The sequence below is a fragment of the Ambystoma mexicanum genome, chromosome 9 (assembly GCF_040938575.1).
Source record: "Ambystoma mexicanum isolate Mex_15411 chromosome 9, UKY_AmexF1_1, whole genome shotgun sequence".
Lineage (NCBI taxonomy): Eukaryota > Metazoa > Chordata > Amphibia > Caudata > Ambystomatidae > Ambystoma > Ambystoma mexicanum.
The window spans coordinates 630,605,468-630,619,810 of NC_090931.1; the positions used below are offsets into that span (position 1 = coordinate 630,605,468).

Below are 14,343 nucleotides of genomic sequence, written 5' to 3' on the forward strand. Positions count from 1 at the left end.
GCCAAAACAAGAAGAGTCCCCTCGCGCAAGATCTGGCTGACTTGCATGAGTGTGCCAGAGAAAACTGTCTCGAGGACGAAAGTCTAAAAATCAAGGACAACATGGAGGCATACCTTAATTCCCCACACAAAGTCTTTGAAGAAGACAAGTGTGAGGGAATGCCCACCGTCTGTGTGGATGGATGCTCTTACCATATTGAAAACAAGGGGGAAAAAGAACTGGTGGCCGGCGTAGGGAATGCGTCAGTGAAGGAGTCTCCAGAACCCTCCGCTGGGTACAAAATCGGTCCCCGAAGTAGTCAAGTAGCAGAGTTGATGGCTGTGCATCAAGCCATCCTCACTGCTGTCCAACATCAACTCCACGAACTGGTCATAATCACAGATTCGGATTATGTACGGAACGGGTTCGTGGAGCACCTGGTCAATTGGAAAACCAGAGGCATGCTATGTGCCAACAACAAACCCTTGAAACATGGGAAGTTGATCCAAAACATTGATCTGGTCACCTTGAATGGGATGACCATTTATTGGAAGAAGATCAAGGGTCATTCCAAAGTAGAGGGTCCAGACAAAACTGGAAATGACTAAGCTGATCAGCTGGCCAAAACCGGGGCCATCCAAGGGGATCTAATGAAGATGGAGTCTCTGTTGGGGGAAATCCAGGTCACTGTCATCACTAGGTCCCAGACAAATGCTCACAATGATCTTTCAACTGCACAATGGAGCAAGGAGACCCCTGATGCTGATTTAATTACGGCTCAGAAGGGGGATCCAATAATTGGTAAGTTTTACCAACACATTGAGGACCCTGAGAACTTTCCCCTGATGGATAGCGATTACATTGGGAAGGAGGACCTTAGAGTGTTGATCAAATGTCCAAAAATGTTCCGAATACAAGACGGTTTGTTGGTAAGGAAATCCCAAGCTGGCCATGATCAGTGGGTGGTCCCTACCTCACTCCGAAGCCTGATCTTAAGTCACGGCCATGATGCGGCCACCGCAGGTCATAGGGGATTTCATACAACACTTGAGATCTTAAGAGAGGTTGCATACTGGCCACACATGGGGCAGGACCTCGACCAATACTTGAAGGGGTGTCTGGTGTGTGCACAATTTCAGCCATCATCCCTCACACACCGTGCGCCTCTCCAAAAGAGGGGGATGACACTGCCATGGTCAGATTTGCAAATCGACTTCGTAGGCCCTATGATTCGCTCGTCTAGGGGAAACAAGTACATGTTGACGGTCACATGCTTGTTTACCAAGTGGGTGGAATGTCTCCCGACCCCAAACTGCCAGGAAGAAACAGCAGCTGCCCTGATGATTAACCACATCTTTTCCCGTTTTGGTCTACCTCAAAGGATTGAGTCAGACAGAGGTAGCCATTTCACCAGCGAGGTAATGACAAAGATGTGGGAGATACTGGGGGTCAAAAGGAAGCTACATATTGCTTACCGGCCAGCCTCTTCTGGTGCAGTGGAGAGATACAACAGAACCATTGTGAGCATATTAAAAAAAGTTTGTGGCAGATTCTGGGCCAAGTTGGGATATCCGATTACCTCTGGTCCTAAAGGCCATCAGATCTACCCCTTCATCTGCAACTAAAATGTCACTGTTTGAGCTGATGACTGGACGCAAGATGGTGCTTCCCCAGCATTTGCTCTACAGGACCCTAGAGCAGACATTGATAAATGCCTCCACAACTCATGAGTATGTGGAGAATTTAAGGAAACACCTTCAACATGCTTTTGCCTATGCTCAGCGGAATATAGAAAGATCAGCTGATAGCATGAAGACTCATTACGATTTGAAAACTTCCAGGAAAGTATATAATGTGGGAGACCGGGTCTATCTATACAATTTCCAAAGAAACCAGGCCAGACAGCGAAAATGTTTGCCTACATGGAAGGGACCGTTTGAAATTATAGACAAGATCTCCCCAGTAGCTTATAAGATCTGCATCCCCAAAGGTAGTCTGGCGGAAGGGGAAGACAAGTGGGTACATATAAATCAGCTAAAGTGTTGCCATCCCAGGCACACACTGCAGCAACTGGAGGAATCCTCTGGAATCCCAGAGGGGGCCGCTCCAGAGTAATTCAGTTATAGTCACTAAAATATTTAAAAATGTATCCGGATGTATAAAATGTACATGTTCGCCACACCATTAACAGTGGTGGAAAAATGTCTAGGAATGTGTATTGCTGCTTTGCTTTATCATCCTAGGAGAGCTGAAACCATTGAGACTGACCAAGGAGAACGACCCGGGGACCGGGAGCAAAGATCCGAGGGGCCCGGGGTACCGCCCAATATTCCCATCAGGACAGGCGAGGAGAACCTATCGATCCAACCGGATGGAGGAAAAGATGCTGAACTGTGCCATCTGCGGAATTGGAAGAAGATGATGCGGACATACCAGCGCGTGGATCAAAACATCCTTTGCACCAGACTCCCCCTCGACTCGAAATCAAAGCGCAGTCGGGCGGGGGTGGGGCTTGTTGGGTGCCCTGACCCACGTTTGGACTATTAGGCTGCAACATTTGGTGCTGTGGGCTTAGGAGATCCAAGAGAGTGGAAAAACCCACATTTGCGCCAAAATCCAGGAAAACGATGCAGTTTGTGCGCACACCAAAACGGTCGCCTGACCTGCCACCCACCAGTGTGAGCGTGAGGGGCCAGAAGCGCCATGAACAAAATCAGTGCTAAGGAATATGGTGCTGTTCAAAATCTGTTATTTATGTCAAAAATGGGTACTACTACTCACCACTACCAGAAAGCCGGCGTTTTAAAACCACCAGACACTTGTGTAAAACTGAACAAATGAACCCAAACCAGGCCAAAGAAAGACTTGCTAAGAGGTGGATACAATGTAAAACTATATTCTGAAATGACGGGAAGGAAGTAATTGTCTAGTGTATGTATTGAAAATAGCTGGGGATGTCAGCGGCTTAAGTGAATTTGGAAAAGCCACTAAAATCGAAATGTTTAGAATAAATGAGTGACACTCACAGGGTGAGTGGCAGCTAGGCTGGAATGAGCGGGAGAGAACTGAATAAAAGGCGAGTCTCTTGGCTTGGAACGCAGAGTCGACCACTGGACAAACGAACCGAAGAAGAGCTTGAAGAGGACGGCTGCTGCAACTCCTGGACCATTGGTTTGCCCGGTGAAGCCCTGCTGCAGGTCCGAATCGCCAGGTTCTCATCGACAGAGAAGCCCTGCAAAGGACCCTTTGAGTTGGTAGGACCAATGAACTCCAAAGTAAGCCACCTGGACACCCATCTCGTAGCTGGTTGAATTTCCTCAGAGTTGCTGCAGGAAACCGTAGGGCCAGGGAGAGGGACACCAGATTGTGTGCAATGCTTGGAAGCTGGTCTAAAGCTTTTGGAAGATCCTCCGGACCCCCATGAAGCAGGACTGACCAAGCCTGACCCCCCTCCTCCCTCAGTCGAGTGCGGGACATCAGAAATGAAAGTCCACCTTGACAGCCAGGAACCGTGCTTATTGCTATTTGCTGTACCACAAGGAGCTGAAACGTGAAACACCCACTGAAAGTAAAGTTGCCGGTTTCCAGTGCAGGAGTCCCCGACGTCTTCCCTCTTTGTCCCCACGACTGAGGCCCAGGAACGGTGAAATCTGCAGAGCTGTACATGAACCGAAGACTTCAGCTGCATCTTTTTCTTCTTTACTAAGGTACTGTAAACACTAGCCTAAGAGAACTTACTGTGGAAAGTACTTGTACCTTCTGCAACTCACAAGTCTAATCAGCTTGTGTCCCTACATTTGATTCTTCTTGTTCTCATAGACTCCTAAGAACTTGTGCAAAGACTATTCCATTTAATTACCTGAAGTGCTGCATCCTATACAAACACGTTGGCCTAGCCTATTGAATGACTCTTCTCAGAGCTATCTGAAAGTATTTGCCCTGCTTATGACTATTTGTATTTCTTGTATTCTAATAACTTTTGCTTTTTACTTACTTTTTAAAGAGTATTCTGTATGCCAACAGTAAGGTATCAATGTCCCCAGCACCCTTGTTACTGAAGTCACATATGGGTGTAGGTTGTGTCAGTGGCCATCCCAAAAGGGCCATGTCTGATCCAGACACTCAAAGTGCACAGTATTGCAGTATATTTGTGTGTTCCTGTCTTAGTGCTCCCTTCTGAAGAAGGCATAACTGACTGAAATAAATGAATTGTTTATGCAAGAAACCGAGAGTAAGTTTATTTGAATACCTGTAACTGTAAATCTTTGTGTAACTCCACTGCAGCTCACATTTCCCCTCTTGAGAGAAGCCTGGCTGCTCAACACGCTACCAAAACTGTGTGGTACAAGATTATAGCAAAGGTTGGGTTGCCTATACCTGTAGTCATAGTTTGTAGTGCTCCCAGAGGGCACTGCAGACAAACTTTGCCCAACACTGACCAAGCCTGAACCACCTCAACAGAGCGCTGGGCCCCAGATGCGAGGAGTGTGACTTGGTAGCCGAGAACCGCAATGGTACTATTTGAGGAGCTGAAACCGCAAAGTGCCACTGATTTGAAGATTGCTGGTTGTAGTCGTTGACCATCCCATTGCAGTGCAGGAGTCCCCAGAAGCCCTCCCTCTTGTCACCACAGCTGAGGCACAGGATCTGCAGAGCTGCACAGAAACATAAACCAGCTGACACCCTTTTTTCTAACCTAAGGTACTGTACAGTCTAAGATAACTTAGCTCTTGTTGTGTAGCCTTGCTTGTGCTCACTTAAGATTGGTCTTGGTTGCTCTGTAGAGTTGCTTGCATCTTCTACTCTCACAAGCCTAACAGCTTGTGGCTCTACATTGATTCTTCTTTTCTACAAAGACTTCAAAAACATTGTGCAAGACTTTCACCTATCTGCAAGAAGTGCTTCAGCTCACCTAGACTTTGCTAACTTGACATTGGCTGGCCTGACTCCCTGAAGGACTCCTCTCCTCGCACATGGTGTTGTGCCTATACTTCCAGGAAGGGTTAATTTACTTTGCATTGGGGGTTCAAAAGTACTTACTTCAGAGTATTTGTGTGATCTCTTGTTTATTCTAATAACCCTTTTCTTTGACACTCATTGGAGTAATGCTCTAAATGCAACAGTAATATATTAATGTCCAGTGTCCTAGCCATTTAAGTCACCTGAGGGTGTAGGAAGAGTGTGTGCCATCCATAATTGGTATTTGCTGATTTAGAGAAACTAAGAGTATGTATTTTGGAGTGTATTTGTGCGTTACTATCCTATTGCCCCTTCTGAAGAAGGCTTATTCAAACGGACTGTTAAATTAATAATTGTTTAATTAAGACACATTGAGAGTAAGTGTTTATTTGGATGCTTGTCACTGAATCTGTGTAACTACCCTACAGCTCACATTGACCCCTCTTGAAATAAGCTTGGCTGCTCAACCACACTACCAACCTGTGTAGTACAGACTTATTACAAAGGTTGGGTTCCTATTGCCAGGAGGCCAAGGTTTTTTTTAGTGCACCCTAAGGGTACTGCTCCAAATCATGCCCATGCCTAACACTAAGGTAGAGAGGAATTTGCACATTTCTGAGTATTCTCCCCAACACGGCTAGTTGGTCCCATCGGCCTAAGGAAGGAAGTCCTCCATGGTGGGTCTTCCCTGTCGAGATGAAAACGGGGTCAGCACATCTGCAGGGCTTCACGGGACATCAGTGGCTGTTGAAGGTGCTGCTGGCGTGTCTGCTAGTCTTCTGTTTTCGGATTCCTTGCTCCAGTGGACTGCCAGTAGTCAAAAAATCCTAAAATCCTCCCCTTATATGCTGGAACCCATTCATTCACTCCCATGGAGCTGAGAATCACATGGGGGTACACTGCCCTGCAGGACAGCCAGCCAGAACTCATTTCAGCCAGGCACACCTACAGACAAGAGTGAAGTTTCAGGACCCTCCCACACTTCCTGCCTTCCCAGACACACCAGAGCCTGGGTGGGCTTCAGTGCTGAAGGCAAAACTCTTAAAGGACTCAAATCTACATGCATTGATGGAAGAGCCCAGAAACAGCTGACAAACTAAAAATGGCAAAGAAAAAAAAGACAGGGCCATTTTAAGAAAATGGTCACCCATGGGTGCTGTACTGCAGTTGAGAAATCAGCTTGCAAGTAACCTGCACAAAAGGTAGTAAAAATAAACCACTGCCAGCAGCCATTTAACTTTAGTCAGTGTAAGAAAAAGTCACGAGGAGTGGGAAAAGGAGTTACAATGTAACCGCCCAGCACCCCACATAAGGTGGTGTGTGCTGGACCCACAAAATAAAAAAGGTAACTTAAAAGTTAGCTTACTCCGCTTGGGAGCTGTAGTTCTCACAAGAGAATGTATTAACACACAGAAAAGTCAAAGGGACTCCTCAGTGACACCACAAAGCGGGTGCTGCATGCCACCAAGCAAAAAGCAAATGCCTGTATTAAGCATAGGGAGTTTACTGAGATTACCAGACTCCAAAACAGTAAGAATAAAAATACCAGTCAGAGAAAAAGAAGACGTGCGTGGTAAAAAGTCCCACTCACTCGGGGGATTAAAATAAAAAAAGTCCAGAGTCCAGCAAAAGTGCTGGGGGTCTCTCAGATTAAAGGGAATTAGCACAGAAACTCAAAATTCTCCCCAACAAGCACAGGATATGCTGGTGGGCTCAAATTACACATTTAGGAAATGGCTATTTTCTACTACAAGACAAACATATGAGCAGGTCGATAATTGCACATACCTTCCCCCTCCTCACGAATGGGCTTCAGCTTTTTGCGACTTGTCTTGGATGCATTCTGCATCTTGGGGATGTCTCTGCCATAGTAAAGCAGAAAGTGGTTGTAGACATCTTTCAGCTCCTCAGTGGATTGGACATCCTTCAATCTAAGGGTAGGGAGAGAAAAGCACTGGGTGAATTTGCTGTTCTATTTTTACACATTTTACTGCAAGAAAAGCAGGGTTTGAACCACCACCTTAATATATACATAAACCTTACCCACACTATCTACTTTTGAGGTGAAATGTGCATAAATACATTCGAACAAATGGTGCTGCGAGCAAATGGGCCAGTACCGAAAGTTCAAATAAAGTGTGCCAGTTCTGTCATTTCACTTATTTCTCATGGTTCTTCGGCATTTCATTTTTTCACCCAGTGAGTCTCTACACAAAGCGTCACTAGAAACGCAAGCCAGCATGTCTGTCTCTGGGTGTCTCGATGACTCGAGAGGTCACAGTGTCCAGTAGTTTGTTCACTTCAGCAGGTCACCCAACTCAACTGCTTGTGTACTCGGCTGTATTTCTTTAGAAAGCTACATTCCACTGAGACCACCTGGGAGCTTTTAAGATCGATTTCTAGAATCTGGCCTGGACAGATTTTAGGATGCTACCCAAGTTAAGAGTGAGCTGTGGGGGGTTAACCAAAACCCAGTCCAGGTACGTGGATGAGCAGTCAAGGCTTAGTCTCAAAACAGTGAGTTGGGTCAGGGGCCCTCAATGACTCCACACAGTAGGGCATTCCATATAGACAGTCATGAATACAAAATACAGTTCTTTGTTATAGGCCTTCCGAACACACCGGAAAATGAATCTAACAGGTAGTAGTATTGCACAACACTAGGATACAAATATATAGTCAACACAGATTCAAATGTACATCGGATAACAATCAGCAACGCAGGTAAGTCTTTTTAGATGCAGTAAATGATGGGAACCAGATCACAAGAGAATATCCCGGCTTAAGAAGTCCAAACCAAAGATGAAGTGGGCCTTGTGTCCAAGGGGCACAATGTTTCTCACCAGAATACCAGACCCAGGTTCAACAACCAATGGGGAGTTGGACGGAATGAGGAGTGTTAGGGGATTTTTGCCAAATTCCTATCTGATACAAGACTTTAGGAAGCTGACATTGGGTGAACAATGTGAACAGGGGGACACCCCTTAAATTTCAACTGCTGAGCAGCCATGCTTTGCCTAGGAGGGATGAGGGCTGTAGTGAGGAACAGTACTCCAAGCATAGACTTAGTTCAAGGAAGCACTTGCACACGAGCAGTGATCTAAAAATAAGCATTTATTTTAAATACACTAATGCTTGTAAAATATAAGTAATGCAAGTACTATCACAGTAGCATTACACACAGAATACGTGTAATCTCAGTTGCAAGGTGAAGCAAAACTAGTAGAAACTTATGAAACAAGTATGCAAACTTTTGAACAATTTGTATAACTTTAGTTGACCCCTGGGTTAGCCAATCTTAGGAAGTCCACCCGCCTTCAAGGCGAGTCTTAGAGTCAAGATGGGTACTGGGGGGCCGGTGACCAAGGACTGAGGAAGCAAAGGCAGGTAAGCAGTAGACAAGGCATAGTCTGTAAAGGTTTCTTCAAGTTTGCAGGCGAGTAGCAGTTAATTGTCTTTGGTACAGAGCACAAAAGCGTTGCACATCCCAATGTAGCTCAATGTAGGCTAGGGAGAGGATGCATGCAACAGCTTAACTGCAACCCTCCGTTACGCTCACCTGGCTCCCACAGGGGCATCGATCTGAACTGGACAGCTGCGGTCTCCACCAATGTGACACGTAGTGCCGAGATGACGGACTGGACTGGCCCACCTAGCTTCGTTTGCTTGGCCCGTAGGAATATTCTTCTGCAAATGGAGAAAGGGAATTAACCACCGTGGAGTTGAGCGTTAACCCCCACCCCCCACTCCCGCTGTTCTCCCCACTGATCACCTTTGATGTCCTCTCTTATAGTCTCACCTGATGGTTTGGAAAGATGAGCTCTCCATCCTGCATTGAGCGCAGGGGCGCGTAGATAACCAGTTGCTTCACTGGCTCGAAGGAATTGGTGAGTTCCAGAACAATATTGACTGAGATTCCCGGGAAGACGCCGTAAGTATGTAGTTCGTAAGAGTTCAAATGTCTGACTTTCACTCTTGTCCGATTCCTTGCAGGTTGCAGCTTGATCCTAGTGAAGAGTTCCTTGTGGCAACCGGTAATATTCAGGTAAGGATTTGTATTATCCAACACAGTTCGATAAAATAATGTCAATATGTAACCTGTTGCTTTCTACCTTATTCAGGCGCTGAGAGAAAATATGAAGTCTCGGGTAATAATGCCTCAGGCGGTAAAATCAGGTAAGTCTATTGTGGTGAGGAGGTTTCCCCTGGTTTGTCCCTTTGTTTCACCTTGCGGTCCTTTTGTTTCCCCTTAGGGGCCGGGGTTTGGCGAGGATGCAGTGGAAGCTGCGCCGACCCGTGAAGAGGAATACTACCCCCAGTGGTAAAATCAGGTAAGTCTATGGGGGGTATTGCCTCTGTGTATTCCCTTGGCTCACCTTGCTGTTCTTGTCTTCCCCTTAGGTGCCGGAGTGCGGCGGGAACATGCAGAAGGATGCGGTGGAATGTGAAGATGCTGCGAAGGCCGGTGAGTTCAGCGCGGCGCTGCAGTAGGCGAGGCGACGCGCATAAAATAACTTTCTTCCTGCTCGAAAGCGCGATGGATCGGGAATTCAGGTAAGGATCAAAGGTATTGGTTTTTCTAACCTTCTAACCTTTTCTCCTTCTTTCTCCCTTTTTCTAGGAGTTCCAGGCTCGAGGCGGGCGTGGCAGAAGACTGGATGCAGACTTGCAGGCACGGTGAGCGTTATGCTGCTGGATGCAGAATAACGCGAAGCGTGTGCTGCTCTTCGGGCGTGGTTTAAATAGCCTCCAAAGTAGTCCCAGGTAAATATTCCTCCCCAGCCCCACTCGAGTAAAAAAAAATAGTCCCTAGGTAAAGTAATCCCTTCCAAGCCTCTTTTGGCTTGGAGCTCTTGCAGCATGGTCTGCATCAGGTAAGTTTTGCAGCATGGTCTGCATCAGGTAAGTTTTAATCTATGAGCCTGGCGCCAGGACTGACTCTCCATATGAGCCTGGCGCCATAGACGCCAGGACTGCACCCAAATAGCCCCTAGCAGGGGTTGTTGGGCTTGCTTGGAATAACTTGATGCCTGCTTCTGGGGTTGCTGGAATTGGTCTGGGTCCCCGGGGGTAGGCATCATGACACCCTCTGACACACAGGAACAACAAAACAGGCGCCAGATAAGTATTAGGGGCTGGACAGTACCTTTTGAGTGAATATGCTTGCGCAGCAGAACAGTCCCCAAGGAGAGGTGACGGCAGACCTAGTTTCAGGCTTCTTGGTTTTGGCGACTGAAGAAGAGATCTTGCAATGGATCTGATGGATGCACTCTGGGAGTTGGACACCCAGCAGATTATCTCCATAGCACGGGTTGGTTGGTACCCTTTTTAAGGCTTGGTTGAAGGACAGTTGTCATCCGGTGGAGTTTGAGCCTTTTCTCAGTCCTCTATTCGATTTCAGCAGCGGGATCTAGTCGCTGGAGTCCCAGAAGTATGTCTACCAAGTTTCAGACTAAACCGTTCTTTGGAAGACATTGCATCCATTAGTCCAAGGGAGGCAGTCTGCTTTGGGACTGCAGCAGTTACTCAGATGGCTCAGACAGTCGCTGGAAGTGGATGTGGACATCCTTCAGATCTTCAGTCCAGTGGTCGACTCAGTTTCTATTCCGGGACATTTATCTTATGCAGGAAAACCAGCCCACCAATCGCCACACATGCTATCATTCAAACTTGGGGGGTGTTAGGAAAGATTTGATGCAGTAACCCTGTGTGAGACTACACCAGCCTTGACCTCTTGGAATTAGGGAACCCACCTATTGGGATAGGCCTGTACTACACAAGTTGGTAGTGTCACTGAGCAGCCAGACTTATCTCAAGGGTGGTCAATGTGAGCTGTAGAGCTCTAGCATCGAAATATACACACACAAGTATCCAAATAACACTTACACAAGGTTTTGTAGTAAAATAATCATTTCTTTATTTAACAGACAGTTTTAACTAGGCATTCTTTAAAAAAGGACAATGTTCAACAATAATACACTCCAAAAACGTGCTCAGAATCAAGGTAAAGCAAATAAATACTCTTTATAGATGTGTCATACACAATTCCTACACCCTGGAGTGACTTCAATTAGTATGACAGTATTGGCATTTATATATCACCTATATCACTATAGGACAGGTTAAGGGAAGGAAAAATGCTAACAGGTTCTCAGAACATGTGAGAACTTTTAAATCTCCCAATGAAGTGTAGATACAAACCTTTCCCAGCAATAGTAGTTCAAGACCAATGCATCACCTATGAGGAACATTAAGAATCAAAGTTGTTAGGCAGGATTTGGTGCAGTACCCTTTTGTGTGCACTACAACAACCTTGGCCTCCTGGCAATAGGAACCCAACCTTTGGTATAAGTCTGTACTACACAGGTTGGTAGTGTGGCAGAGCAGCCAGGCTTATCTCAAGAGGGGTCAATGTGAGCAGTAGGGTAGTTGCACAAAGATTCACAGTGACAGGTATCCAAATAACTACTAAAACTCAAGGTTTCTCAATTAAACAATTATTAACTTAAGTCAGTTTGAATAAGCCTTCTTCAGAAGGGACAATATCATTTTTATTTTATTTTTTATTTGTATTTAGTTTAAAACTTTACAAAACCAAGACAAACATAGTAAGATCAGATAACTTAAATACAATCCAGTCCAACATAAATAATGATAATAATGAAAAACACTAAATCAATAAACTCACATTTTTCCTCATATTGCAATACAAAAAACAAGGTACCATTAAGACATTATTCAAAACAAATTGCACATATAAAAACACCAACATAAAATCTCTCCCAAGGAATAAAAAACAAATAAGAATGTATCAAATTAATTTGTCAGTCTATATACAACAGGAACATTGAATGAAAGAAAGAAAAAGTGAGTTGCAATAAATGCACACTACAGATCCAAGCTTTTAATAAAACCAGATGATGCTAGACCCTCATGAATAGTATGGATATTAAGGCACAGATTCCATGCCCACTCTTCATGGTACAAAATGGGAGTTCACGTTAAGGGGCTCAAGAAATGTTACTCTCAATGGCTGTAATGGCACACACTCTATAACCAGATGTTTTAGTCTCCAGCTTAACCGAACAGACATACAACTGGCTGAACCCACCGGGATTAGCGATTAGCTTGTTAAAATTTCCCTGGTGGGTAAAACATTCAATCGAGCCCCAAGAATAGTGCCTCTATAGTATCTATTTGAGAATTGGAGAATAACCTTCTTAGGCAGACCTCGGGGTCTATGTTCATGATTCAAGTGGAGTAAAGAGGGATAGGAATGAAAATCATCGATGGTCTCACACCAATCCAGATCAAATGAGGCACGTTTGACCTTCATAGGATTTGCAGTCAAGATCTCTACAGATGATCCAATCTCATCAAGAATGCCTTCAGATCTGTCCTTCAAAGAGATCAGCTTCCAGGAAAAATGTATATTTCTACCCATAAAATGGTACAGGGCATTTGGAGGTGCAGTATTAATTTTTGAATAAAGAGTGAGGGAGGTCCATTGTACCCGTGCCCACATAGAGACTGTCCCCAATTTGCACCGTATTGCAGAAATAGGAAGCGCATGCGGTATACCAAAAAGTCTTCTCCAAATGCGGCCCTCTATTCGATTCAGGATTCCCCTTACTTTCTCGGATTGCAATTCCAGGCCATATGTTAATTTGGGGATTATTTTACTTTCAAAGAATATCAATGCGGGCTTCAGAGAACGTTTTCCAAATCTTCTGTCGATCTTTACCATCTGAGCCTCCAATAATTTCAACTTGTGTATAATGGGCTCAATTATTACCTTGGAGCCCTGATAAGCCAAAAAAGTTGAAACCCAGATATCGCACTGACCCAGCAGGTTTCAGGGGAATCCCACCCAACTTTCCAATAAACCCAGAGGTCTTTGCCCTTGCTTTCCTGAAGGATAACATTTTAGTTGTATTAGCGTTAATTAATAACCCATTGGCTTGAGCATATACTTCAAAATTTGTGAGACCGTTGTAACCCCACCTTGGTGACATCAATAATTAATAGGTCATCTGCATATGCGAGTCATATCATTTTTTTTCTTGCCAATCTTAGGAGCAAGAAGTCCTTCCTTCATTAGTGAGAGCGTGACGTCTGAGAAATATTGGTTGGAAAGTCAGGGGGCCAGGGTGCAACCCTGTTTAACCCCCTGGAGGGAAGGAATTATCTTCGAGAGATCCCCTTTTGGTTTAGATGTACCTGGATACCACAGTTTTCGGAAACTCTGCTAATTAGTCTCAAAAGCCCCATAGGCATGCCCCATTTAGCCACTTTTTCCACAGTCTACCCCGATCTACACAATCGAAAGCAGCAGTCTCAATCGAGGCCATGTATGTGCAACCCCCCCCCGATGTCATTAACGCTGCTTCTTGCAAGCACTTAAAGGCGATCCCATTGATTGGTCGAGTGGCCCTTCCTGAAACCAGTCTGGATTTGGTCCAACGGATGGTAAATACTTGCCTATTCCTCAAGATGTGATAGCAGAAAGGCCAAGAAGATCTTACAATCAGCTTCAATGCGCGAGATTGGACGGTAGTTAGATGGATCAGTCCTGCTAGCACATTTGAAGACTGGGACAACGTGGGCTGTATTCCAGGAAATCGGAGTTACACCTGTTGCAAGAATGTCACTAAACTCCAGGTACAAAAGATGAACCCAAGTAGATTGATTAGCCTTAAAAGTATTATTTGTGAGGCCGTTAGGCCGCGGGGCCCATGATCGCTTGCACTTGGAGATCAGATTTTGGATGGTGTCAAGGTCCAGTGGAGAGTTCCACCTTACATCTCTGGTCGGATCTAATACCAATGTGGGGTCCACCTTAGGCAACCCAAACGTTTCCTCATAGAACTTGACCCATTCCTATTCAGATATTGAGTTCGACTGGCAAGTTGCATAGTTGGGATCCTGCCCATTAACCAAATACCAAAATGCACTCAAATGGTTGTAATTAGGATCCCAAGCATCTTTTCTGCATCACATTGGAGCATTTGAGATTTTATTGATTTACAATAATTTTTATATGATTGCACAAGTTGCCTAATTCGCTCCCTACAAGTAGCCTCATCTGTCATGATCTCTGCTTCCAAAAGGTCAGGGTTTTCCCAACTCCCTTGGAAGCAGATCCATAACCCAGGTTCCGAGTGCTAACCAGTCCCAATTGGGACCTTTTGGACCCAGTCCTGGCGCCAGTGGCACCAGGCTCATAAATATGCCCAGTCCCAGCGCTGGAAGCGCCGGGCTCATAATGCTTGGGTGGACTTACCTGCAGCAGACCATGCTGCTTACTTGCCTGCCAGTTGAGCCTCTGATCCTCTTCTGTTTGGAACTACTTTTCCTGTTGGGTGGGGCAGGAGCCACTCCCTAGATTCAGAACACTGGAACTCT

The 14,343-nt window shown here is 45.3% G+C and overlaps 1 protein-coding gene across 3 annotated transcripts in view; it reads right to left on the bottom strand.

The window, feature by feature from the left end:
• Positions 1–14,343, bottom strand: part of SUPT6H (SPT6 homolog, histone chaperone and transcription elongation factor) — a 1,195,112-nt gene that overhangs the window by 942,700 nt on the left and 238,069 nt on the right. For all 3 annotated transcript variants that reach the window (XM_069615328.1, XM_069615329.1, XM_069615330.1), the window contains one exon: positions 6,727–6,869. In XM_069615328.1, coding sequence (XP_069471429.1) covers positions 6,727–6,869 — 143 coding nt within the window. The remainder of the gene's footprint in view (positions 1–6,726; positions 6,870–14,343) is intronic.